Raw genomic sequence first — 27,054 nt, forward strand, 5'->3', positions numbered from 1 at the left:
CTGCTATAAACATCGGGGTGCACGTACCCTTTCGGATCCCTACTTTTGTATCTTTGGGGTAAATACCCAGTAGTGCAATTGCTGGATCATATGGTAGCTCTATTTTCAACTTTTTGAGGAACCTCCATACTGTTTTCCAGAGTGGCTGCACCAGCTTGCATTCCCACCAACAGTGTAGGAGGGTTCCCCTTTCTCTGCAGCCCCGCCAACATCTGTCATTTCCTGACTTGTTAATTTTAGCCATTCTGACTGGTGTGAGGTGGTATCTCATTGAGGTTTTTGATTTGTATTTCCCTGATGCTGAGCGATGTTGAGCATTTTTTCATGTGTCTGTTGGGCATTAAATGTCTTCTTTGCAGAAATGTCTGTTAATGTCTTCTGCCCATTTTTTTTTTTTAAAGATTTTATTTAATTATTTGACAGAGAGAGACACAGCGAGAGAGGGAACACAAGCAGGGAGAGTGGGAGAGGGAGAAGCAGGCTTCCTGCCAAGCAGGGAGCCCGATGCGGGGCTCGACCCCAGGACGCTGGGATCATGACCTGAGATGAAGGCAGACGCCCAATGACTGAGCCACCCAGGTGCCCCCGTTTTTCCATTTCTTTGTGTCTTCCTCAACAAACTCAACCAAAGAGGCAAAGGATCTGTACTGAGAAAACTATAGAACATTCTTGATCATATTCTTATCTCCCCTTTCTCTGTTCTTTCCTTCTGGGAGTTGTAATCGATGGGTGGAGACTTCCCCTCCTTGACTGATCTTTGTCTCTCTTTTTTTTAAGATTTATTTATTTATGTATTTATTTGACAGAGAGAGAGAGCACAAGCAGGGGGACCGGCAGAGGGAGAAGGAGAAGCAGACTCCATGCTGAGCAGGGAGCCTGATGCGGGGCTCAATCCCAGGACCCTGAGATCATGACCTGAGCTGAAGGCAGACGCTTAACGACTGAGCCACCCAGGCGCCCCTCTTTTTTTTTTTTTTTTTAAGATTTATTTATTTATTTATTTGACAGAGAGAGAGAGAGCACAAGCAGGGGGAGCGGCAGAGGGAGAGGGAGAAGCAGACTCCATGCTGAGCAGGGAGCCCGATGTGGGGCTCGATCCCAGAACCCTGGGATCATAACCCTCATGAGTCGAAGGCAGACGCTTAACCGACCAGGCCACCTGGGCACCCCTGATCTTTGTCTCCTAAAAGTTCTCTTATATATGAGTTTCCAACACTTTAGCTTTTTATTCTCCTCTGGAAGAATTCCTTGACTTTCCGTCCCTAGTTTCTCTATAGTTTTTTTGAATGTTAGCATTCATATTTTTACTTTTGATTTGAGGTTAACAATTTTGAGTCGGTTTTGAAAAAACCTTTTTTGGATTCGCATGGTTCAGACTCCTTCACGTGGCACAAAGTGTATGTAATCAGAACTTCCTCCCATCCCCTCTTGCATCGCGAGGTCTCATGCTGCAGCTTGGGGAGAGGGTGGAGGGTGAAGGGGGTCCATGCTCCATGGGAGATGGGGGGACAATGAACGGAAGAGTGAGACAGCCCACAAAGCTGGTGCACAGGCAGTCTTTCCCTTGATTTCCATTTCTCCTCTAAATCCCATTCTGGCACCTGCTGGCTACTGGACTGGAGCTTCTCTTCCTGGCCCTCCCTGTTTCTGATGTAGGGCCCTTCCCCATCCTGATGATCCTGCGTGCCCTCTGGTTTCTGGAAACTCCTTAAAATCTCTGGTTTGCTGCTATCACCCTCCACTTCTACTTTTAGGATGGTTATGAGTTATTTTCCTTCTCTGTTTCTCTACTGTCATTTAAATGGGATTTTTCTGAGAAGTGATAACTAAGTGGGACCTGGAAGGCCAGTGTAGGAATTTCATCAGGAGTTTGATGTGGTCAGGTTTGCATTATAGAACGGGCACTCTGGCGGACAGCAAGGGGGATGGATGGGAGGCGACAAGATTGGGTAAGGTTGCCCAGCTGTCCTGTAGGTGTGAAGGAAGAAAGCGTGACCAGGGCAGGGGCCGTGGAGATGGAGGCGAAGCCTAGAGATAGTCGAGATGCATAAGTTCGGGACTTCTGCACTGGGGATGGTTGGTGTCTGAAGCCAGCCAAGAGGTCTGGCAGAGTTTGAGGCAGAGAGGGGTCACAGGTGAAGCCTCATCGCCAAGAGACCAGGACAGGAAAGAATCCTAAGGACCAAGTATGGGCCCTCCGACCATAGTCCGCGAACAAGGACCAGAGACGTGGCGGGTCGGGCCAGGCAGGGTGGACTCAGGGTGTGAACTATGTGGTCAGCCTATGTGATTGTGCGTAGATCTCTACTGACTCCACACACTGAGAATCTTGGGGCTAGAAGACGGGATCTTTGGGAACAGGTTCCAGAGGACTTGCTGACTTGGTTGGATGTTGGGCATGACGGGGAAGGGAGGAGTCCAGAGTGACCCCGTCCTCCCACACATGGGGCCTTCGGGGAAGCGCACAGGTTATGGCCAAGTGATACGGTAGGTGGTTGAGCTTGCAGCTTGGGGAGTTTGGGCCGGGTGGTCCTTCCACGCTGGCTCTGGAGCCACCTCCTCCAGTTGTGTGGGGCTCCAGCACTGCTCATTTCCCCAGCCTCTTGCATGGCAGCCTCTTTCCTCTGCAGGCTCTTTCCCTCACTAAACGTACTCAGGTTCCTCGCCCCTCTCTGAGCCTCACCTTCTTGGTTTACTGACTGTTTTGCTGCAATCCTACCACCCACAGACGTCCCAGAGCGGCTTTCTGTAGATGACCTCTCGATTTCCAATGCTGATTTCAATACCACTGTCAAATCTGCTTTTTTTTTTTAAATTAAAAACGTTTTGGAGGGGTGGGCACCCGGGTGGCTCAGTCGGTTAAGCACCTGCCTTCGGCTCAGGTCATGATCCCAGAGTCCTGGGCTCCCAGCTCAATGAAGAGTCTGCTTCTCCCTCTGCCCCTCCCCCTGCTCATGCGTGCTCTCTCTCTCTCAGATAAATAAATAAAATATTAAAAAAAAAACTAAAGGAAAAGATTTCCTATAAAAAATATTTTTAAGTCAATAAATTTTTATTTAAGGAATTTTATATATGATTCTTTCCACTGCCAATCACCTAAGTTCCTCCAAAGTCAGAATCATAATCTTTAAAATAGTCCTTTTGAAAAGAACTTTTGGGGCACCTGGGTGGCTCAGTGGGTTAAGTGTCTGACTCTTGATTTTGGCTCAGGTCAGGCTCTGCCCCAAGCGTGGAACCTTCTTGAGGTTCTCTCTCTCTCTCTCCCCCTCCCTCTGCCCCTCCCCCTGCTTGCACATGCATGCTCACTCTCTAAATAAATAAATAAAATTTTTGTTCAATCCATGGTTGTCACTGTCAGTCCACAATTCTTTCACTTGGGCGTCTTTGATCTCTACTTGAATATGGACATATTTCAGAAATTCCCCACCTGTAATCTTTGGGATCCACTTTCTTTACTTTAGGGCCACGTTTAGGGTCAGAGTAGATGGATCTGCCTGCTTCTCAACTTCAGACACCCCCTAGACTGTCACACTCTAGAATTGCAGATTGCAGGAATTGGCCAATGCCTGAGGTTTAAAAAATGTGACTGTTAGGTCTTTCATAGTTTTAGACGATCATGTCCTGTAGTTCTTTCCCACGGATCTAACACACAGTTCTGTGAATAAAGGAAACCACACGTGTTCTGTATGAGGCGTTCCCAACGATGTAGTAGGTCTACAGAAAAAACCCCATCAGGATAAACCTCAGCTGCTTTATTTATTTATTTGTTTATTTATTTAACATAGAGAACTTTAAAGCTTTATTGAAAGATGTTACAGAACAGGTCCTCTCAGTTACTTTTTTTTTTTTTTTCCAATTTGGGTTTCTTATATCCTTCCCCAGTCACTTCTCTTTGGTCCCATCTAGTCTCACATCTGGTCTCTCCGCATCCGAGCTTGCCCTCCTAGCCCATTCGTTACAAGACAGCGGTCTTTCTAAAACAAAAACCCGATTGCCCCTCCTTCCTTTACCTAATACTCCCAGCGCCTTAGGATAAGGTCCCAGCTCTCTCCCTGGACAAATACTCTCTACCTGATGTTATGTCCGTTTGGATCCATCACGTGAGAAGGCGTGCCATCTCTTTGTGTCCCATTGTTGGGGTCTTATTCTGATCACTTGGTTACAGCTGTGTCTGCCAGCGCTCAGGCACTGGAAGGGTATGTTTTCCCCGCCGATGACTCTTGCCTGAGTCAGTTATTACCATGTAAAATGGCAGTTTTCTTTCTTTTCATTCCTTCCATCTTGATCACTTGGCTTTCTTCATAAAAAAGAGTTTTACCTTCTCCCTGCTACTCCTTAAAAATTATTTTTTTAAATATCAGAATGGACTTATGGGGTTTTATTTTCATTCAATGTGTTCTAATCTGTGTGTGTTTCTCATTTTGATGCCCAGAATGAGCCAGTGGGAGCCCACTCAAGTTCACTTCGAGAAGTGTTCCCATCAATTTTTTGAGCACTTCCTTACTTTCTGTCACAGGAAGGTTTTGCAAGCTCACGTTGTGTTTTCCGGCTTTGGAATCAGCCATTTCTCCAAGGAGCGCTGTTTCCTTTCAGTGGAGAATGGTATTTAGAAACCAAGATTTGGGTCAGTGTGTTCATTACCCCCGGAGCATCCTTTCTGCTAGGCCCTCACAGTGAAAGAACTAGGAGATTTTCCCTTTTTTAAATAATGAGTTGGAAGAACTCTTGCTTACAGGAGAATGCCATCTCATTAATGAGTAGGAATGCTTGAGTTAAGCGAATCATCATTTGGCAACTATCATAGTAATAACTCGTTCAGGCAAGAATCATCGATAGGTGCTAAAACTCATTGGTGAAAGTCTGATGAGGAGCAAGATATGTAGTCTCAAAGTACCTTTTCCAAGATATCTGCTAAATCCAAAGGGAAAAATCGTTACAGTGGAGAAACCTGGCAGAAACCATGGTAACCAGGTGATCCAAGCTAACATCATCAGTAATGGGACATATCGATATTACGTGCCTCCTGATGGCAGCAGTGTGGGAGAGTACTTTATGGGGGAGAAGACAAGGTATCTTTTTATTCTCTGGTTTGGTTTCAGGCAGGGGCCCTTTCTCTTAGCGGCTCTTACTTCATTTGAAAATCAGAGTCTGGAGCCCAGCAAACCGCGGGCTGTCCCCGAGTCCCCCCCGATACATGAAAACCAAAATGTGAGACTCACCAAAAAAACAGCCTCCAAGGTGAACTCTGGGAGACCCGGTCCTCGTCCCCATCTTCAATCTCAGTGGGTTGAATCACCGTCAGACCACGGTGGACTGTCTCCTAGCCGTAGGAGGCTGGTGGGGAGTGCTGACGGCTTTCTTTTCAGCCACCTGCATTCTTCCTCCATCGTTCTCGGGTGACTGCAAAGGACAAGTGGCATCCTGTCCAGCTATCTGTACATGCAGCAGTGGGCCCAGCTCAGGCCCCTGCCAGGTCGGCCGCTGGGATTTAGCCAAGTCCGAACCTGTTAGAGTGGATGAGAACCCCCGCCGCCAGGAGCTGGAGTAGCTGAGGGTCCTGGCCTCCTTGGAAGCACTTGGCCTGAAGGTAGGCTCTGGTGACCACAGCTGTCACCAGGCACGTAGGCAGGTGCTGTCCTTATGTCGGGCTGCCCCCCACACTAGAGCTAGGACCATCACAGACGGTGGGGACAAGGCAGAGAGCCCTCTGTGCATTTACCACAAATGGTCACCGAGAGACCTTCCCGCTCCTAGACTTGAAATACATGTACGTAGAACCAAATGGTGTCTACTCTTTTTGCGAACGAATGATTTTATGTGTTTCTCAAAAGTTTGATAGAATTCATTAGTGAAGTCATCCTGGTCTTTTTTTTTTTTTGAAGTCATCCTGGTCTTAAGTGTCCTTCTTGGGAAGCTTTGTGGCTGTGTAGTCTCTTTCTTTAATAGAGACAGTGCCATTCAAATTCTCTGTTTTTCTGTCCATGACAACTTTTTTTAATTTAAAAAAAACTTTTTTTTTACAAAATTTTATTTATTTGACAGAGAGAGACACAGCGAGAAAGGGAACACAAGCAGGGGGAGTGGGAGAGGGAGAAGCAGGCTTCCTGCCGAGCAGGGAGCCCCATGCGGGGCTCGATCCCAGGACCCTGGGATCATGACCTGAGCCGAAGGCAGACGCTTAACGACTGAGCCACCCAGGCGCCCCCATGACACCCATTCACAGACCCTTTTCGTTTGGTTCCATGAGAAATCTGAAGCAGCTACTCAGCACAAAGACGTCCCTTTTCTGCAGATCGCTTCTTGTGAACTATAGGCTGAAGCTCAAGCCAGACACGTTCCCATGCCCCCTGCCTTGTTTCGCTTAGAGCTACCGAGTGGCCGTTACACACGACTGTGTGATTAAGACCAGAGTCCTGTTCTCTTGTAAATTCAGGCTCCCGTTCAGCACTTGTGTGCCCAGCCCACGGTTGGTGCTTCGGATTCAGCAGTGAGCGAGATGGAGTCTTGCCATTAAGGAGCGCGTGCTTCGGTGGAAGGAGACACAAAATATGGTTATGTGGGAGGTTTGGGGAAGGGGCGCCGTGGGGTTCGGGGGGTCCCTGGGGAGCACGGCGCAGCACTTCAGGACACACTGGTCTGCTTCCCTGTGAACTTCTGTAATGTGAGCTCGTGCACGTGTCATGGGTGGAGAGGGGGAGCATGCTGGTCCCCTGCAGACTGCTTTGGTTCATCCATGGTTTGGCCCCGGTGGAAGGGCTTGGGATCGTGGGAGTAGCTATCAGCAGGAAAGGAAAAAGCCCTCTGTTCAACGGCTGTGGCGCAGGAGCCCAAAGGGGAACAGGGAGGAAGAAAAAACCCATCTGGGCCGGCTTCTTCCGAAAGCCGTCTCCCAGCCTGGCCCACCGTGCCCTGCTTAATTACAGCCCCCTGGCTCTGGACAGCTCTTTCATCCGCCTCGTCCTGGCACTTCCCAGCCTTGCTCTAATTCAGGTTTTGCCAGAATTTCCACTAGATGTTTTGAGTGCATTTTTAATATTCACTGTGGCAGCCTCCAGCCCCGCCGAGCTGCTTGCTCGGGTGCTCCGAGTCGTTAGTGTTCTAGTTAAGACATTTTATAGGTTTTGAGGGGGTCTGTCCTAACCCAATTTCGATATACATCCTGTTATCATTTGTGGGCACTTTTAGGGAACATGAAGTTTTCCTAAAATGTATATTCACATGCTTTAAAGCAGAAATGTTTGTATTAGGAATACAATGCGACAGGACTCCACACACATCTCCCTAGAGCTGTGCGTCCATAAAGTGCTTTGAACACCTTTTCTCTCTGTTAAAAGCCCCGGCAGCCATGGGGGTGGGTTCTGCAGCCGCTTTTGTCCCCATTTCTCCGCCGCCAGAGTGCAGCCCTCCCTCCCCCCATCCCCTCCACCAGGGCAGCCACCCAAGGGCATATGTTGATCTCAGAGCACCCGGGAGCTGGGAATCCTGATTTCTAAGGCCAAGAAGGCGGCCTGGCCTGAGCGGGGGGTGGCAGAGCCTGGGAGGAAGGAGACCCTGCCCCAGAAATAGGCCAGCCCTTGTTGTGCGGAACTTGGCGATTCCGCTTTGCCTTATGTAACCTCAGTGTCCACACTGTTCCCTTTGTTGAGTCCCTCCTTGTGACCGTTTTTCTGTCAATCTCCTTAGCTAATGAGCCCCTTCGAGGGAGAACGGGTGGGTCACAGCCCAGCCCCGTGTCCAGCAGAGAGCAGCAGAGCCAGGACTTTCCCAGAACACCCCTTTTGTGTGGGAGAGAATCGCTTGTGCTTGTTTGGGATAATAAAGCTGCTTATGCTTCCTTTAGTCATCTCTACATTTTATTGACACCTCCTACGTTGGGGACCTATGTCCGGCTTCCTCAGCCTCACCGTCATGCTCGGTGCCCCCCCACAGCCGGGCAGAGACTGGCATAGGGGCAGATGGAGGGGAAAAACTTGACCCCTGCCTTTCGGGAATGTTTTGGGGACACACACGCGTGCGCGCGCAGGAGGATGTTGTGGGAGCCGCTGGTGTAGAGGGAGGAAAGCACGGAATCCGCAGGCCGGAGGTGGGGCCAGGGAAGGAGACAGGCATTCTGGAAAGGGACGGGGCCACAACGGCTGCAAGGAGGAGGTGAGAGGACAGGGCAGGAGGTTACTAGAGCCTTCGTGAGACGCCAGGGAGCCCAGGGGTCATCCCTGGTAGCATCCTGCTTGGTGCGGGGACACCTGCCTGCTTTCTCTAGCATCCCCGACTATCTCCCATCGGGGCCTGGGCCCGGGCATGGGTCTCGTGGACACCGTGTGCCTTTACGGAGCTGGAGTGCCCGCGTAAACGTTTTTGTCTTTGGAGCCCATGCTTCTCCTGTGGGTCTGGCTGTTCCTCCAGTAGAGTAAAGGAAGTCTCTGCGCTGCCTTTTAAGGACTGCTTACCAAGAAAGTAGTGGGGGCCTCTTGCTTCAAGCCCTCCATTCCCTCGTGGCCAGCTCCGGAGGGGAGGTCCCTGGAGCCAGCGAGCAGCTCCGGCAAGGGCAGATGTGTGCGGGGAGGAAAGCAAAGCGCTGCCCCCGAGGTGGGCCTGTGGCTCAGTGACCGGCGGAGGCGGGAGCCGGGACTGGGGAGAGGAGCCATCTGGTCCCGAGCAGGGAAAGGACTACTTGTGGCCAAACTGGAGTCACGTTAGATGGAGTTTGTGTCCTGACTGCAGTTCGGGGCAGCAGGCCAATAACGTAAGCCCTCTGAGCCTCGGTTTCCACGTCTGTAAACTGGAGCGAGCCCAGCTGTGACCTGAGAGGCACGGTCTGAGCGCGACGGGAAGGCCGCCTGGAGGAGGTGCGTCGGCGGCGCGGGCCCAGTGTCACGGCTGGGGGGAGCGGGTCTGCAGGCGCCAGGCCCCAGGACTTCGATCATGTGGTTCAAGCCAGAGTGGGAAACGATCTACCAGTTAGGAGGAAATGAGGGAGGAAACCTTGTTTTAGATGAAGAAAGGAATGATGAACTTTTCTTTTTTTTCTCCTTTAAAGTTTCAAGTACTCTTGGCACATTAAAGATGAAAATGGAGATGCGGATTTAGTCTCCTCTTTAGCCGAGTATTTTAGCGCTTCCTCTTGGTTCTCTCCACTCTCCTTTCCAGAGTCGTGTCCCGTTCCCTCCCGCAAAAGACACGCACCTTTGATGTTCCCGTTGTCCGGACACGCAGCCCCCACCCCCTGCCGCCCTTGTGCGCGCCCGCCGCACCTGCCACCCAGCCCAAGCGTCCGCACCCTGGTCTGAGCTCCTGTCTTTCTCACTCTTCCTCGGCCTCGCACTTGCACGGGTCGGCCTGCACCTCATCCTCAACAGGGGCTGCCGCACTGTCAGAACCACAGAGGCAGGCATCCCACCACATAGTTCTAGCAAGCTCCCTCTTGCCCTCGCTGAGACACCTCGGCCTCCCCGCTCCCTCGGGGGATGGCTTTTCTTCCGTGGCTGAGGTGACCACAGCTCTCAAAGGTCTTCTAGCCACCGGGCCCTCCCCCTCCTGCCCTGGCCTTGTCCTCCTCCTTCCTTCTGCCTCAGCGGCATGTCCCTCCACACGAGCCCTGGACCCACATCCTCCAACCTCCTCAGATTCTCAGCCGCTTTAATAGTCTGGCCTTTTTTGTACGTCTTCTCTCTCTCTCGGGATCGTTTTCCTCAGGATACTAACATTCAGCATTCTCTTGCTCTTAATCCCCTTGATACTGTTTCCGTGTAACGAATTAAAAAACATCAGTGCATGGGAGGGGAAAAGTCCTAGGAATCATCCGCAATTTTTCATCTTCCTACATCCAACCTGTTTTCAAGACCTGTTGGTTCTCCCTCCAAAGGGCAGATCTGTCGGCACCATCTTTGCTGTCCCCCTGGTCCACGTCAACAGTTTCTCTTGAATGCACCACCAAAAGAGTTTCCTAATTGATCTGCTTTTCTTCTTCCCTAAAATTCAGTCTCCATACCGTGGGCTTTACAAAACATAAATCAGCACCATTCCCTTGCTTAAAATAAGCCTTCAACAGTTTCCCACTACACTTGGAATATCAAAATTTAGATTCCTTCCCATGGCCTATGAGCTGGCCCCTGCCTCGTCTTAGGTCACTCAGTTCCTTTTGCTTCTTTAGGAAAGTACAATCCTTTCCTGTCTGAAAGCCTTACCATGCTGTTCTGACTAGAATGCTCTCCTCTCCACTCTTCTAATTTTTTAAGATTTTATTTATTTGACAGAGACACAGCGAGAAAGGGAACACAAGCAGGGGGAGGGGGAGAGGGAGAAGCAGGCTTCCCGCGGAGCAGGGAGCCCGATGCGGGGCTCGATCCCAGGACCCCAGGATCATGACCTGAGCCGAAGGCAGACGCTTAACGACTGAGCCACCCAGGAGCCCTCACTCTTGTAATTTTTTACTCCTTCTGAACCTAGCTTTGCTTAAGGGGCCTTTTCCAGCATCCTCTGTCCAAAGTCTTCCTGTTTTTCTCTTACCTGCATCCTATTCATTTTGGTGTGGCCAAACTCATTCTGATTTGTAATGACACGTTTGTGTGTTTACTTGTTTCTTTTTTTTTTTTTAAGGTTTTATTTATTTTTCAACAGAGGGAGAGAGACAGAGAGAGAGGGAACACAAGCAGGGGGAGTGGGAGAGGGAGAAGCAGGCTTCCTGCTGAGCAGGGAGCCCGATGCAGGACTCGATCCCAGGACCCTGGGATCATGACCTGAGCCGAAGGCAGACGCTTAACGACTGAGCCACCCAGGCGCCCAACTTGTTTACTTTCTCTCTCGTTAGCTTTACAACCCAGGAGGGCTGTGATTATGTTTCCAGTGATTAACAGAGGGCCTGGTCCGAAGGAAGAGCTCTGAATGAAATAATGAACCAATGGGGAAAAAAGCTGTATTTGGGGGGGTTCACAAAGTGGTGAGCAGCTGCGCCCCTGATGGATTCATCTGCTTTATCCAAGTCAGTTGAGCATAAAAGTAGTTTTTCACACATGCAGGATCCAGCAGTTTTGAGTTCAGATGTAGGTGGATTCCGGTTGTTGTTCTGAGCTCTGGTGGGAAGCTACCCCCTGTGATCCCTCCATGTACAGTGTCTAATGTTGCTTTAAAAAAAAAAAAAAAGTCAAGGGCGCCTGAGTGGCTCAGATGGTTGGGCGTCTGCCTTCGGCTCAGGTCATGATCTCAGGGTCCTGGGATCGAGTCCCACATCGGGTTCCCTGCGCAGTGCAGAGCCTGCTTCTCCCTCTCCCTCTGCCACTCCCTCTGCTGTGCTCTTCTGTCTATCTCTCTGTCAAAATAAATAAATAAAATCTTAAAAAAAAAAAAAAAAGTCAAGTAAAATAAGCCCCAGCATAATGTGGTACAAGGCACACAGGTTGAGAGTCCTGACCTAGCTTTGGTCTCTAGTTCTTTTATTGCTTTTGTTACTCAAAGACTTTGTATCTCTGTTCCCTCATTTGTGAAATAAGAGAGTTTTGATTAGAAGAGAGAAAAGTCCCTTCCAGTTTGTATGCTTTTGGCTGCTGGTTAACAGTGGCTTAAGCAATCAAGACATTTAATGATTTCTTGAACTCGAATGTGGAGCCATGATGGTTCTAGGGTTGGTGCAGTGGTTCAGAGAGGTCGTGAAAGACCCGGGCTCTTTCCTTCCTTCTGCTTTGCCATTGCTTTGTCTCCAGGCTAGCCCCTCATGGTCACAAGATGGTTGCTGCAGCTTTAGGCATCACGGCCTCCCATAGGAGCATCAAAAGCAAAAAGGGATGGGCGAGGGGGAAGAGCCCTCCTCATGGGTCTCTCTCCTTTTATCAAGAAGTAAAATTTTTCGGGGCGCCTGGGTGGCTCAGTCGTTAAGCGTCTGCCTTCGGCTCAGGTCATGATCCCAGGGTCCTGGGATCGAGCCCTGCATCGGGCTCCCTGCTCAGCAGGGGGCCTGCTTCTCCTTCTCCCACTCCCCCCTGCCTGTGTTCCCTCTCTCGCTGTCAAATAAATAAATAAAATCTTAAAAAAAAAAAAAAAAAAAAAAAGTAAAATCTTTCCTGGAAGTACCCTAGCAGACTTCCTTTTGTCTCATTGGCCGAAACCACCTCATGTATCCACTCCAGACCGCTCCGTACCAGAGAATTTGCTTACCCCAAATACAGTTCATCCCGGCCCTGGACTGGCCTGTATTCAACTGTACTCAATTAAATACAGTTGAATCCTGTGAACAACAAAAGAGAAAGGGCAGGCTTCTGAGGAAGTGGCCTCATAGATCTAAATTCCTGTGATTCTAAGTGCCTGGCTTGTAGGGAGGCTGCCTGGTTATTCTGCAGGGAGCGACTGCATTCTCTGGTGGGGTAATGGACAGGAATAACATTTTTTTTTTTTAAGGAATGGCTGTAGATTCCTGAATGAGGAGGGAAGCAGAAAGGATTTAGAAATAGATGGATTCTTTTTTTTTTTTTTTTAAGATTTTATTCATTTGAGAGGGAGACAGAATGACAGAGAGAGAGTGCATGAGAGGGGGGAGGGTCAGAGGGAGAAGCAGACTCCCCGCTGAGCGGAGAGCCTGATGCGGGACTCGATCCCGGGACTCCAGGATCATGACCTGAGCCGAAGGCAGTCGCTTAATGACTGAGCCACCCAGGCACCCCTAGAAATAGATGGATTTATTGGCCAAGGAAAATTCAGTGAGCAACGGAGCCCAGCAGGTCATTTGTAGTAAAGGCCCCACGATCGTGCTGCCCATTGCAGAGAGTTGCCCTCAGAGGGAGGAGAAAAGATTAGGGATCACTGTCACTTACGAGGCAAGATCTCTGTTAACTTCCTCAGCAAACTGTACCAGTTCCCCTGCCTCCAGACCTGTAGCATTAGGTATTCCTAATAAGTAGAATCTTCTTTTAAAGCCGTTTGATAACAAATCAGGTAACAAATAAGGAATGCATTCATAATGGCCATATCATTAAGAACCTACTATATATGTGCCGGGCCCTGGGACACCAACACAGAAAGGACAAAGTGCCAGTCCTTAAGAGGTTGACATTCTAGTTGAGGGGAAAACACACATATTAGATAAATAAGCTCTATGCCAGGTGTGTGTCTGGGGCCAGAGAGTGGGAGTGGCCACCTCAGCCTGAGAGGTGATCAGGAACGGAGGTGACCCTTGAAACAGGAACAGGTGTTTTATCCCATGTCGAAAGCAGCATGAGGTGGCCGGGGGCGGGGGGGGTTGCCCAGCACGGGGTAGGTGGGGCGGGCTGAGGACAGGCTTTCTACTGCAGGCCGGGGAAACTGGACACTTTCCAGAGACAGGTCTTAAGGTAATGTGTATCCAGTTATTTCCCAGTTTTCTTCCCAGAGGTTAAGATTTTTTTCTCATTTCCTCAATACCTGACATTGAATACATATTATGGACCAACTGTGAATAGCAAGCCTGATAGCTTTGCTACGTAAACCATATATGGGCTAGTTTATGGCAAAATGTCTAAATTTAGACATTTGCGTTACGATTTCTAGCAGTTTTAAACAAGATTTCAAGTTTTAGAACTACTAATTTAATATTTGCTACAGTATTTCCCTGTTTTTGTCAGCTTTGCTGCTAGCAGAGAGAGGGATGTTGCCAGAAGTCTTGTTCTCCAGCAGTTTCCAGAGGTGACTGTTCTTACGGTCTGAGACAGACCTCTCGTGTATTTGTGGGAGGCCAGAAGGATTCTTGCCCAGAGCCGCCAGGCAGTGCTGCTGGGGTCCTGGGGGCTCCAAGCCTCACTTCCTCAGGCTTTTGTTCAAGTCTCACCGAATCAATGGAGGTCAAACCTCCTTTGACCTCTTGAAAACTCCAGTCCCTGCCAGTCCCGATCTTCCTTACTCCGCTTTTTCTTTTTTCATACTACACCTCTCCTGTTAACACACCATATAATTTACTAACATGTTTGTTGTTTAGGATCATCGGTCTCCCCCTACTACAATGTAAGTTCTTTCAAAGCAGGGATCTTGGGTGTTCTGTTCACTGGTGAGGCGCACCGCCTAGAACAGTGCCTTACAGAAGACCTAGACTCACAGATCGGGATGTGGATAATTAGAAAGCACCCTCTAAGACTTCTCCCCTTGTTCTCACTGACCATGATTTGTCACTCAACAGAGCTGCGCTAGTAAGTCAAGAATGAAACTCTTACTGAGCTTGTTGGAGCAAAGGTGTTCCTACCTATTTGCATGTCTTCACGTTGAGGGTAAAAGGCCATGGTACCCCCTGAGGGTGAACCCTAAAGATTGTTGGGGTAAAGGCCACGGAACCAAAGCAGAGGTGGGGTCTCGGACTCCGGTTACAGAGTTCTGCACGCTGACGGTAACAGATGATGTTCTTTTGGACAGGTATAAGAGTTTGGTCACTGGGACTCGAGCGAGAAGAGTCATTGCTGCCCTCTGGGTCCTCGCCTTTGGCATTGGACTGACCCCGTTCCTGGGCTGGAACAGTAAGGACAGTGCCACCAACTGCACGGAACCCTGGGATGGAGCCACCAACAGAAGCTGTTGCCTCGTGAAGTGTCTGTTTGAGAACGTGGTCCCCATGAGCTACATGGTGTATTTCAACTTCTTTGGGTGCGTCCTGCCCCCGCTGCTCATCATGCTGGTGATCTACATCAAGATCTTCATGGTGGCCTGCAGGCAGCTTCAGCACATGGAGCTGATGGACCACTCCAGGACCATCATCCAGCGGGAGATCCACGCCGCCAAGTCCCTGGCCATGATCGTTGGCATTTTTGCTCTCTGCTGGCTGCCACTACATGCCATCAACTGTGTCAGTCTCTTTCAGCCAGCCCGGGCAAAGAATAAGCCCAAGTGGGCAATGAACACGGCCATTCTCCTGTCACATGCCAACTCGGTGGTCAATCCCGTTGTCTATGCCTATCGGAACCAAGACTTCCGCTATACTTTTCACAAAATCATCTCCAGGTATGTCCTCTGCCAGACAGGTGTCCTCAAGAGCGGGAACGGGCAGGCAGGGGCACAGCCTGCCCTTGATGTGGGCCTATGACCGAGGGCCCGGCCTCTTCAAGAAGGCACACGTTCACAATCAGCACAGGGACGGGACGGGACGGGACGGGACTGGCTGATTGCTGTTGTTACAGCTACGTCGTGTCAGCGCATGGGCTCCCTCTCGAGTGACCACATACCCAGCTAATATGCACATGTTATTAGTCGGCTCCAAAGGTTCACAAAGTCTTTCTGGCTCTTTCTGGCTGCTCTGTGTGGATGATGGCGATGGCCTGAATGGATTGTAAAAGACTGTTTTGTTTTTTTAAGAGTCTGCCTCTTTTCATGGTAGAAAATGAAACTATTTTACTGTGAAACACTGTGAACTATTATAATACAAATGTTTTGTTTTGTTTTTAACTTAGAGGCAGTGAAAGAATAAAAGTTGAACGTACTAAAAATAGATGCTTGTTCCTAGGAAGGTGACCAGGAAAATTAAGTGTAATTCTTCAGTCAACAAACTGCTATATTTATTTGGGGAAATGCTACTCTTGTAAGTTTGTAAGTAGAATATCCTTCTTTGGTAACATTCTTTTCCATGTACTAGTGGAAGAAACCGGAGAGATGGAATCCCTCTCTGCCAGACTGCATCTGCCCCTTCGACAGTCAGATAGTCAAGTGTAGTCCTCTACCATGCTGAAGTCTGGCCACGCTGCTGGGGCCCAAGTGTGAAAATCTGAATAAGTAAAAATCGTACAACCATGTACATCTATTATGTGAAATAAAAATAAAATTTCACAAGCTTAGGGTGCTGCATCCACATTCTGTTCTTTATTCTGAAGATTGCTTAAAAAGAGAAGTTTATACCCAGCTCAAGTTTCCCAAGGAGTCGAGTCTTGACAGGTTTTATCTGTGGCAACAAAAGGCTCTGCCCAGCAGGGACCACGGTGCCACCGGCGCCCTGAACCATGTTCACGCGCTGGGCCGCAGGTTTCCAGGGGCCCGGGGCTGGGCGTTGCCCGGGCTGTAAAATCTGTTTCATCTGTTTGTTCGCTGCTGCATTGCCTTCTGCAGTATCCCCGTGAGGACACTGCAGATTTATGAGCCCTGGTGGCGCCAGAGCATTCCCGGCCCTCCAGGCTCCTACTCTGGCTGTGAGCAGCTTTACTTACTAAGAAGTTCTCCTGGGCTGCACGCAGGCTCATTTTCCTTCCTTTGGCTTGTTATAAAGCCCCGCAGTGCACGCAGGGCATGACCACCGCTCTTTCCTTGTTTTCGACACCACCTTTCTAACGCTGCAGCCTGTGTGAGCTTTCCTGGCACCAGCTCCACAGACTGGCTGCAGCTCACTGAGGCGAGAACCCCGAGGTCTTTCTATGCTGGCTGCTCTTCAGCCACATCTCTGCGCTCGCTGATCTTCTGTTGCTGCAGGGAACCTCCTGGATCCCAGGAAAGGAAGTCACACTTACTCATCTAAACTTCATCTGACCAGTTTCGTCTACTATTCCAACCTCTTAAAAATTACTAGTACTTCAGTAACTTAAGAATCTAACTGGGCACCTGGGTGGCTCAGTGGGTTAAGTGTCTGCCTTCAGCTCAGGTCGTGATCCCGGGGTCCTGAGGTCAAGTCCCACGTCGGGCTCCCTGCTCGGCAGGGAGTCTGCTTCTCCTTCTGCCCCTCCACCCTGCTTGTGCTCTCTTTCAAATAAATAAATAAAATCTTAAAAAAAAAAATCTAACGGCGCACAGGACACGGTACTAGGCTTTGGGTCAAATGCTTGATTCATCCAGGAAACTGACCCATGGGGCTCAGAGGCTGGCTCAGATTTTTCAGGAGAAACTGTAGACCTTCAAAGTATACGAACATCCTGGCTTGCAACTCACAGTCTCTTGTCCTGGAGGGAAAAGGATAGTTGACGAGAAGTCTCCAGAAGATCTATTTCACCTCTCCTCCAGGTGAACCTTGGTAGGTTAAATGTTTTTCTGGGTGGGACTTCTCTATCTTGAAAGAGAACGATGCTCAGTCTATACCTTTTGCGCTTCTTGTTTCTTCTTCACCAATAATATGTCAGTCAGTTGCTTGTCAGAGACCTTCAGCTGCCGACAGGTTCTCATTACCTGACTAAGATAAACTGCCAAGAGATGCTTGCACTGGAACACAAAACACAAACCCGTTAGAGATGGGCAGGGCTGAAGCTGACCAAGACCTCTTGCTACATTTACTAGGAAAGGAGTGGGGCGCACACGTTATGGACTCACTGCCTAAAAACCGCAGTTGAAGATGACCCGATGTATTCTTTCTAGAAATCCGAGGGGATGAAGAAAGTTTTACTTTGCCTGTTTTGGGAAGCCATTTAGACCCAGCTGACACAGGGTTTATAACCCACCGTGCAAACCAAGACAGGCCCCTCATTTTCGTCTTCAGCTCTGCTTTCCTCCAGCCTTCAGAACACCCTTCACAGCGATGGCGGACATTCCTTGACCTACCATGTTGCTCAGTGCTTCTCACAGATGATCTCACTGAAATCTGTCGGCTACCCGAGGACAGGTCTTGTCCCCATTTTACCCACGCGCTGAGTCTGCGGGCTGCTCCCTTAACTGCCGTGCTGTCCCACGGGTGGGTCGCAGAACCCTCCCATAGAGGCCCGTACACACCTCTGGGGACATGCTGGACCTTCTGTCCCAGAACATGCTCAGCTTTAGATACTGAAGGGGCCCGAAGTTTAATCCTGTCATTTCACAGGTAAAACACACTCATGACACGTCAGCTGTGAAGGTGGTCTTTTAACAACGAGATATCCAACCAGCCACCCCCGTTCCCAAGATGTTTACCAAGTTAACAGTATGAGAGGAAGAATGGAGCGGGTACTGTAATTTTCCTTGGCAAGTCTTATAAAATAGCTACCTGCTCTCGGGTGGGTAGTGCTTTCTCATCTGAAATAAGGAGTTATGGGAGTATGGCTTGCTCCTGCTTGATGCTCTGGGCGCCCGTGAAATGGGCAAAAGTCTCCCTGTGCTCTCCTGCCCCACGTTCAAGGCTGGCATGGCTAATGCCAGGCTGTCTTACGGGCAGTGGGAAGAAACACCTCATAGCTGGAGTAGGGGATCTGCAAAGTTGCCAACAATCAGTTTAGCTCATATTTTTACTGGGCCCTCTAATTCCCCAGAGCCAACTCGAAAAATCATTTCGAGATTACTTTGTTGCCCTCCATAAGGCTTCATCAGTGACCTTTTAAATAAAATAAAAAATAAATAAAAAATCGGGTAATGGATATAGATCTAAAAATGACACTGCATTTTGGGAGGGTAAACCCAAAAGAGATGACTAACTGCAATCAAGGACAGTAAACTATTTGTTTCGACATACAGTAAAAATTCCCATTTTGTATAACGCTTACGCCACGCGGTAAGGGCCAAGAATTTGCTAATCTGACTAGAGTGGGAAGAGCCTCCCTTGTGCTCACCAGGAGGCTGTCACTCTTCCGCAGCACCGAGAAGGCAAAGGCAGGACAGGAACAGTAATGACAAGAAGCCAGGCATGTGTATGTTTTACCAGAACTTCCCAGTACCTAGAAAGAAAAGGAGAGATGAGATCAGACTTCGAAAGGCGTGCTGGAAAACAGCCTCCTTCCCTTGAATTTATCCATCCGAGGATTCAGAGTTGCCCTGCAAATCGCACTGGGAAGAACTGCAGTAACATGTGACCCAAAAGTGCAGACTCTCCCCTCCTCCTCGGGGCTCTGCCCTCGAGGGCTTCATACAAGGAAACTGGACTTTCAGACTAGCTAAACCATCCTCCCCCTAGCAATTTAGAGAGCCCACTCCATGGGCTGCCTAGAAAGAGGTGGAGGGGAAAGGTCTCCTCGGACACACTTATCGTGGGGTTTCTTAACCTTTGGTGTTTCACAATGGGTGTGTGCATTTCTAAAGCTTCCACCACACACTTAAAGTGTGAACACAGGTAAAGAGTCAAGCAGTGAGGTAGGAAGACGGGTCTTCAGAAGAAGGAAAGGGCTCTTAAAAAACATTTGAGAGCAGGGAGAATAAATAAAGCAAAGAATCTTGCTGAGGCATGACTCAGCTGCACAGGGTGCAGGTCTCTGAATGAGGCACGCCTGGAGCTGCCTATTCATCCAGCAGGATGGAAGAAGGATATAGATACTTGAGGGGCTGGTTAAGAGGCCTAGTCCAGGAACAAATCGCCTTGTTGGTAGTTGGGGGACAAAAAGGAGACAGGCGTACAGGGAAATTCTGATGTGTCTGTGGCATGAATGGACAAACTTGTCAGAGAAATCACTTGTTGACGTCTCTCTACCGCCAAGCACCCCAAACCAAAAATGTCTGGGGCTTCATTCCTGGCTTTAATTTCCAAACCAGGAGTGTAAAATCAGTATCCAAGGAAGTAGAAACATCTTGAGGGGCATTTTACCATGACCTGCCACTTAGGAATTTGCCACAGGGCTTTCAAATTAGTTTTAGGCTCTGAGATGGCAACTGAAATGAAAAGGCCAGACTTAAAAAAAAAAAAAAAGTCAGCACTCCTGAGATTCTTCTGTCTTTCTCCCCAACAAAGAATGAAGCAACAGGGGCGCCTGGGTGGCTCAGTCTTAAGCGTCTGCCTTCGGCTCAGGTCATGATCCCAGGGTCCTGGGATCGAGCCCCGCATCGGGCTCCCTGCTCAGTGGGGGGGTCTGCTTCTCCCTCTCCCACTCCCCCTGTTCGTGTTCCCTCTCTCGCTGTCTCTCTGTCAAATAAATAAAATCATAAAAAAAAAAAATGAAGCAACAGGGAAGGCCGCAACAAAAGAGCAGTGTTCCGGCGTTGTGCTTGTTTGTCAAACTGACAACAGTCTGAAAGCAGACTGTCTTCCACTTAATCCTGGGAAAAACCCAATATCCAGCAGTGACGTGAACGATTCTTGGGTCTCCAAACCATTACCAATGAATAAAACGTTAAGATTTCTTCCTTTCCTCTACCTCTTCTCTCTAGATTTAAATTTAAGCAGGCATAAGCCTCTGGAATTCTACACTGACTTGAATCGTTCTCCTGTTCCTTCTTTTTGTGGGTCCCCAATCCATGAGAAGACTCTGGACTACGCTGAATCAATGCCAGGTGACTTAAGGAGGAGGAAGAGTTTCTACAGAGGCTCCCTTGCCTGATCCTGTCAGGGGCTGGCCAAGACTAAAAGTACAATGTTCAACCGCCTGAGGCAGTAAATACTGTCAAGAGATAGTAAATTGTGAATTTGCTTCTTCCTTATCCAGCCATCGGATGACTAATGAACCCAATAATCAGGCAAAAATCTGAGTTAGAAATGATTACCACTGGAAATTGACCTCAGGGATCCTCTAAGTCAGTGGCTTCAGCCTTCAGTGGAAAAATGACACCCCCCCGCCCCCCAGGAACTGCCCCCACTTTTCCCACTCACAGTCTGCAATGTTTATCCCCAGGAGAGAGCTTTTAAAAAAGAAACATCTGGGAAAGAGGAAACGCAGCCCCATGAGTAGACTCGTATGAGCCTCCCTCAGAGGAAGTCTGTGGTTCCGGTTGGGTACTAAGGAGAGTGACCCACCTGGATGGTCATCCACTCGCAAGCACAGTTTTATTTTATGGTTGCTGCCAGCCTCCCAGGAGCCATCACAGTGCTCAACTGTATTATTTATTGTTCCCTGTGCTCGGTGCCTCTGAAAGATTATACATTCCTGCCCTATTAACTACTGGCTGGCTATGTGAGCTGCTTTAGCCAGGAAAATGTGAGTAGCCGAGCAGAAACATTACAGATCGGTACAGACCACATCCTCTTTTCTCTCTGCTGTGAGATCCACAATATTCCAGAGAAAGGCTGCTATGCCAGCTGGGATCCCTGAATGAAGATGTCCCGGAGTAGAGTAGTAATAGACTCTGGATGGATGTGAAGCATGAATGAGACATAAAACTTTGTAAGTCTTTGACATTCGGGGGTCATTGCTGCCACAGCATGGCTTAGCCTCTCCTGACTGATGCATCCCTCTTTCTAGGTGAACCCAAAAAGTTTACAGAAAAGCGACTTGGGTGACGACAGCACAGTGATGACTTTGGAGTAATCACCATTGTCCCTGGAAGACAGTAACAGTATCAGAAGGCTGACCTATGGAAAGATGACCAGTGGAGTATCAGACAGTGTCTGACTCAACTTTTATCATCTCAGAGAACCTCTGACTTAAGCCAAATTTGGACTACAGTAGTATACAATGAGACCAGTAAGGTTAATCTGAGGGTGTATGTAAGATTTCTACAGCCTCATTTAATTCAAAGTCCAAGTTGGAAGTCACAGTACTAGGAAGTTTGCATTTTTATGACGAATAAAGCAATGTAATATAATACAGGATGGGAATCATGAAAGTTAAACAAGTGGCAATCTTGGGAGAAACAAAAAGTCAACAAGAATTGAAATATTTCCAACAAAATCTTTTAAGATTTTAACTAATGACTAGATCTTAGAATTGGAGGGCAGTTTGAAGTCTGTTCGTACATGTCAAGTGTCATGCTAACACTGGAATGGAGACAAAAAATCTGAAACTAAAAGATGTGGGAAAAACTCAAAGGCCCGTCTTGTTCCGGGTATTTTAGCTACATAGAAACGCCAAATAAAAACACTAAGAAGTAAAATGGAAACACCTCGTCAGGTACAACATCATTTAATAGCTTTGATTATTAATCTGTTAAGTGTGCCCTGACAAAATTCTGATAGGTAGCTTCTTTTAAGTAAATACAATAGTAGGCTTTGCTCCCTCACTAGAAATTAATTGACATGGTCTCAGCTCTGAGATGGTCATCATAAATAAACCAGAATTCAAATGCTGAAAAACATCCCCCTTCCTGGTCTTCAGCAAGACCTAGATTACATACTAGAGCTGATGGCTTCTTTACTCCTTCCAAGACAGATACACACATACACACATTTTTTAAGGAAATCTTATTATTTTTTAAGATTTTATTTTCAAGTAATCTCTACATCCAACTTGGGCCTCGAGATCAGGAGTCATGCCCTCTACCGACTGAGCCACCCAGGTGCCCCCAGACTCAAAATTTTGGGAGAACATTGCCAGTATTTTTATTTCATTCACAAGATTCCCCTCCCTCAATCCCATGGCACTTACCCTTGTCTCATATAGCTACATTGGGGTGCGGGGGAGTGGGAATGGGTTGCAGTGTGGCCCACTGTTTATAGAGAGGCAGTGTGGGACAGCAGTTAGAAATCCTAACTGCCAGATGTGAGTTTACGTTTCTGCATCTCAGTTTCCTGCAAGATAAATACCTGGTTGGGCTTTTGTGGGAATTATCAACACATGGAAATCTGAATCTTTCAGAGTCTGATAAGAGGCTATTACTTTACAGATCTACGTATCTTAAATTCTAGAAGGCAAAACTAAAGTCCAAGTAGACAACCTGCCTTCAGCATAGTCTGACCCTTAACAAATACTTCCTGACAACAGTTTTGAAAGATCACTTCTGATAGATGAATCTGAGCATGCAGAAGGACCTCAAAATGCATTTTGGCTTTTGTTTGTAGGCAAGAGATAATGAACAAGGTGAAAGTGTCAACACAGTTTTTTGGGGGAAAGTGCTTGTTATCAAACACAGGGAAGCAAAAATCAACTATACGCCATTAGACTTGAGAAAACAGCCTCTCCACATCATTGCTGGTTCTATACATTGCTACTAGGTAGGGTTAAGAGGTCTTATTTGACTTATTTTAATTACTAACACACTGATTTTATGAAGTTGGGTCATTTGCTTTTCAGTAGCCCAGGAAATATTGGGACTCACGAAAACATTTTGTCCTAAGGGGGTTCCTTGTTGAGATCATCCCCACCTCTAGATTTCTACCTGGTAAACACGCCTCCCACTGGGCGATGAGATTAAGGTGATGGACTGTCGGTCCACGAGGTCCAAGGCCTGGATGGCTGATGAGCCGAAGATGAACTTCAGCCTGGGAAACAGAGAGGCTTCAGATTAGACTGCCTGCTTTCAGTCACCTCAGGAACTTAACCCAGAGGATCACCACTGGCACTTTTTTTAAAAATTCATTTTAATTTGGAAAAAAAGATAATACAGCAAAACCCCATGTAATCAACTCCCCCCCCTCCAGAATGTTAACATATTTCCAGAAAAAGCCCTCTTTACATATCATAGTGCTTCCTGTTCTTCCCAACTTTCTTTCATCCCTGAGGCAACTGCATGCATTTGGTTTCCTTCCTGTTAATGTTTTTATATTAGACAAAGTACACTGAACATGTATATATAGCACACACGCATACACACACATATACATACATACGTATGCTCTTGTTTCCTAAGTTTTAGAACCTAAAAAGATACATTGTAGGTTTTTTTGGCAACTTGGTTTTTTCTATTTAATGTGCTTTTGAAAATGATGCATGTTGATATATGTATTTTTTAATTTATTTTTTGACTAACATTTTATTACATACATACATACATAAAATGTACATACATTTTATTTTTTAGGTACCCTGATAGGCAATCTGATTGTCTCTATTTTACATTATAAAGAATACTCACTTATCCCCGTACGTGTCCCTTAATGCACATGAGAATTCTTCCTGGCTACATACGTAGAATTGCTGAGCCTTAGGATGTGTACATTTTTCAACTTTAATAGGCATTGTCAATAGCCTTCCACAGTGGAAACCACAGTCCCACCAGCACTGTATAAGAGTCCTGTTTTCCCCATATCCTAACCAATACCAATATTATCAGAGATTTTCATGTTTACCACCTGATGGGTACTTATTTGTACTTTCTGTATTAGTAATAAAGGCTATCCACCTTTAAATGATAGATCAGAAAAAAATCTGGTATGTGGGAAAATTCTTATGATAAGTGAGAAAGGCTGGGCACATAATTAGGTATTTAGAAACTCTCAATCATGTTAAAAATTTTTTAAGAAAACCCACAATATCTCAAGATAAAATATTTAATAAAAAAAAAAAAAGAAGGCAATAAACCAAACTGTAACAGTGATTATCACTGGGTGGTATGATTGTTGATGCTTTTCATGTTTTCTCTTTTTTCCAAGAACATTTTTTTTAAAGATTTTATTTATTTATTTATTTGAGAGAGCATGAGTAGAGGCAGAGGGAGAAGCAGACTCCCCAGTGAGCAGGAAGCCAGGACCCTGAGATCAAGGCCCCAAGCTGAAGGCAGACGCTCAGCTGACTGAGCCACCCAGGCGCGCCCCACTAGAACAATGTTAAACAAAAGTGGCAAATAGGACAACACAAGAATACCTTGTACTGTCAAGAATGGTATTGGCTTTGGACAGATTTTTAACAATCATGTCAAGAAAACACTGTTCTTAGTTTAGTAAGAGTATTTTTAAAAACCAAGAGCTGTTGAAAGGATCTGGCTTTTAAAACACATTAATGGTTGAGGTGCCGGGTGGCTCAGTCGGTTAAGCATCCAACTCCTGATTTTGGCTCAGGTCATGATCTCAGGGTGGTGGGATCCAGTCCTGTGTCAGGCTCTACACCCAGTGTGGAGTCTACTTGGGATTCTCTCTTTCCCTCTCTCTCTGCCCCTCCCCCAGCTCTCTAAATAAATAAAATCTTTAAAAAAGACACATTAATGGTTAAAAAAAAAAAAAAGACCCAATTACAACAGGATATATACTTACGATGACAGATGCTCATCAGGAACTGTAAAACACAAATGGGAAGAAAGTTAATCATGTTAAACCAGTGGCCATAGACAAAATCTTTTTTTAAAGATTTTTGCCATAGACAAAATCTTCAGAAGACTTTAACCAAGAAGATTTTTGTGTAAGATGGTAAATTAAGTCTATGCATCTGATTTTACTCCTTCCAAATACTCCACTAAACAATAATAAAAGGATTATTTTAAAAAGCATAAATTCCCCAGGATGAAAGGACAGGGAGAAACAACAGCTAAGATACACTGGAAAATAATTTACAAGACCTGAGGAAACTGAATCCTAAGCTAGCAATGGAGATAGCCAAGCAATAACCTCATTTGTACTCCAAAATCCAGTACCCTCTTACCCCTACAACCCTCAGAAACTGATGGCACCAGATTGCTTTGGAGATGGGGATGAAGCAGGGGGGGTTAAAATAATAGAGTCTTTTAAAGTAAGTTTAAGGAGATAGATGGTAGTGGAATAAGGCTTTCGGATGTCTGAAGAAATACTATTTCCAACGTATAATTCAATACCTAGCCAAGCTATCATTTAAGGGTGAGGTTAGAAAAAACTTTTTAGACATGTAAAGCTTCAAAAAGTATACCTCACATACTCTTCTTCAGGAAGCTACTGGAGAATGTGTGCTCTATAAAATAAGATAGTAAACCCAGAAAAAGGAAATTATAGATAAACATACCGCTCAACACAGGCAAAGGAAATTCCTAAGATAATAATGGTGAAGGAAGATCTCAGGAAATAGCTAGGAGAGCAGTGAGTCCGTATTAGAGCAAGTCTAGGCTCTAGGAGAGATTTCCATGGAAGAATAAAACTGAGACAACATCTCACTCATCTGAACATATGGAGTAGAGATTTAGAACACTGGTGAAGAGTTTGAGGTTGAATTAGGGATACATACATAGAAAACTAAAAAAACACAACCACAACAGTTGTAATTCCAGGGAAAACAAAAAGTTATGCAGGAAAGGAGAAGCAACCACAGCTTCCTACGTGGCCCAGCTGTGATTAGATATCACATCATCACACAAGTGTAAACTCAGAATCTTGATCTAAAAATATTATCATTGAAGCACAGAGATCAGGAATAGTGCATTACTATGTAGAACACATATTTTAAAATAGCAGGAAACGGTTCTGCTGGAAATAAACACGAATCAATGGCAGTGGTCACAGTATATGGATTAATTCAGACAGAGCCCACTTTTGGCAACCAGTGTTTGAGCTAGCAGATTTTTTTTTTCCCCATCCTTTTGGGGATCCCAACATATTTGAATACCTGCCTGGCCTAATTTTTTAAACATACATACCATGCTTACGTCAGTATGGATAAATACAGTAACTTAAGATAAACCCTTTCAAAGTGCAGTCCTTTTAAAACAAAAGCCGTCCAAGTGAAAAAGCAGCGGCAATTTTGAGCTGTGCACTGCTATTAAGTGGCCGTTTTTTACACTGGTTGAGTAGTTCCAATTGGTCAATGCATTCTGATTAGAATTATCATCTTTAATGCCCTGGGCACATCTTGAGATCACCTGGGTGATTTTTGGTAAACACAGTCACCGAGCATCCTCTGCTGGTCAGAGAAGTAACAGTTACTTTCACGATATCCCTATTTACTCCAGTCACTGCGTATGCATTTGGTTTTCGGGTTCTAAAATATTTATCTGATGCACACAGTGTGCACGAGGATTAATTTTAGAATTAGGATTTTGAGGGGGAAGAAAAAGACCGCAAGCAAGCTTAATAATAATTAAGAACGTCACCTCCCCGTACGTGCGCGCAAGCTCCCGTGCCTTCTGCCCTCCTGGCCCGAGGTCCCTTCTCAGGGGTTTCGTGGCAGCGCCCAGCACTTCTGTCCCTGCTGCCCCGCCGGCCTGCAGGGAACCACCACGCTGCTCCCTAAACAAATCGGGCTTTCCTTTTCCTTCTTTTTTTTTTTTTCTTAAGAACTGGGGTTTGGGAATAGAACCACAGGGGATAAAAGCTTGGAGAAACCAGGACGAAGAGCGCGGGGGCAGCGCCCCCAACCCGGCGCCCCTCAGGCTCCGCCTCTCGCCTCCCTGCCCGGCCGGGCCAGGTCCACCGCCCACAGCGCAGCTACGCACGCCCTCCGGCCCGTACTTCGCGCGTTCTCCTGCACCGCCGCGGCCATCTCGCTCAGGAGCTCCTCGACGACAGCGGGCAACGTGACTCCGGGCAAGGCGAAGGCCATGGCGTCCCACGCCTTCAGCCTCCTCCGAAAGCCCCGCAGGTGCGACGCTCCGACGGCTCTAGGGAGAATTCCCGCCGCCGGTTGGGGGCGGGGCGAGGCGAAGTGACGTCAGCGCGCGTCACGCGCATGCGGGCGGCCACGACGACGCCTCCTCCCACCT

General features: G+C 47.3%; 2 protein-coding genes, 1 long non-coding RNA gene and 1 other non-coding gene across 5 annotated transcripts in view; 2 read left to right on the forward strand and 2 right to left on the reverse strand.

Annotated features, from left to right (window-relative positions):
- Positions 1 to 15,773, forward strand: part of ADORA2B (adenosine A2b receptor) — a 21,544-nt gene extending 5,771 nt beyond the window's left edge. The window contains exon 2 of the mRNA XM_081805658.1: positions 14,365 to 15,773. Within this exon, the coding sequence (XP_081661784.1) occupies positions 14,365 to 15,028 (664 nt within the window). The 3' untranslated portion in view covers positions 15,029 to 15,773. The remainder of the gene's footprint in view (positions 1 to 14,364) is intronic.
- LOC115944123 (small nucleolar RNA SNORA18) lies at positions 3,615 to 3,748 on the reverse strand. The gene has a single exon (XR_004078700.1). It is a non-coding gene; the product is annotated as a small nucleolar RNA SNORA18 (small nucleolar RNA).
- On the reverse strand, positions 13,528 to 26,975 carry ZSWIM7 (zinc finger SWIM-type containing 7). Of its 2 annotated transcripts, XM_081805660.1 has the most exons (5): positions 26,804 to 26,975; positions 24,647 to 24,668; positions 22,837 to 22,939; positions 18,432 to 18,536; positions 15,777 to 17,118 (listed from the first exon to the last, which is right to left on the reverse strand). In XM_081805660.1, the coding sequence occupies exons 1-5, from the start codon at positions 26,892 to 26,894 to the stop codon at positions 16,993 to 16,995; spliced, it is 447 nt and encodes a 148-aa protein (XP_081661786.1). In that variant the 5' UTR covers positions 26,895 to 26,975; the 3' UTR covers positions 15,777 to 16,992. The 2 variants fall into 2 exon arrangements, with proteins under 2 accessions (XP_081661787.1, XP_081661786.1); XM_081805661.1 differs by lacking the exons at positions 22,837 to 22,939; positions 24,647 to 24,668; positions 26,804 to 26,975 and adding an exon at positions 20,760 to 21,027 and having other exon boundaries at positions 13,528 to 17,118.
- Positions 18,525 to 21,109, forward strand: LOC145717415 (uncharacterized). The gene is made up of 3 exons (XR_014140612.1): positions 18,525 to 20,079; positions 20,418 to 20,906; positions 20,985 to 21,109. It is a non-coding gene; the product is annotated as an uncharacterized LOC145717415 (long non-coding RNA).
- Positions 26,976 to 27,054: the final 79 nt, after the last annotated feature.

The sequence above is a fragment of the Leptonychotes weddellii genome, chromosome 15 (genome assembly GCF_054177405.1).
Source record: "Leptonychotes weddellii isolate Sample4059 chromosome 15, ASM5417740v2, whole genome shotgun sequence".
Classification (NCBI taxonomy): Eukaryota; Metazoa; Chordata; class Mammalia; order Carnivora; family Phocidae; genus Leptonychotes; species Leptonychotes weddellii.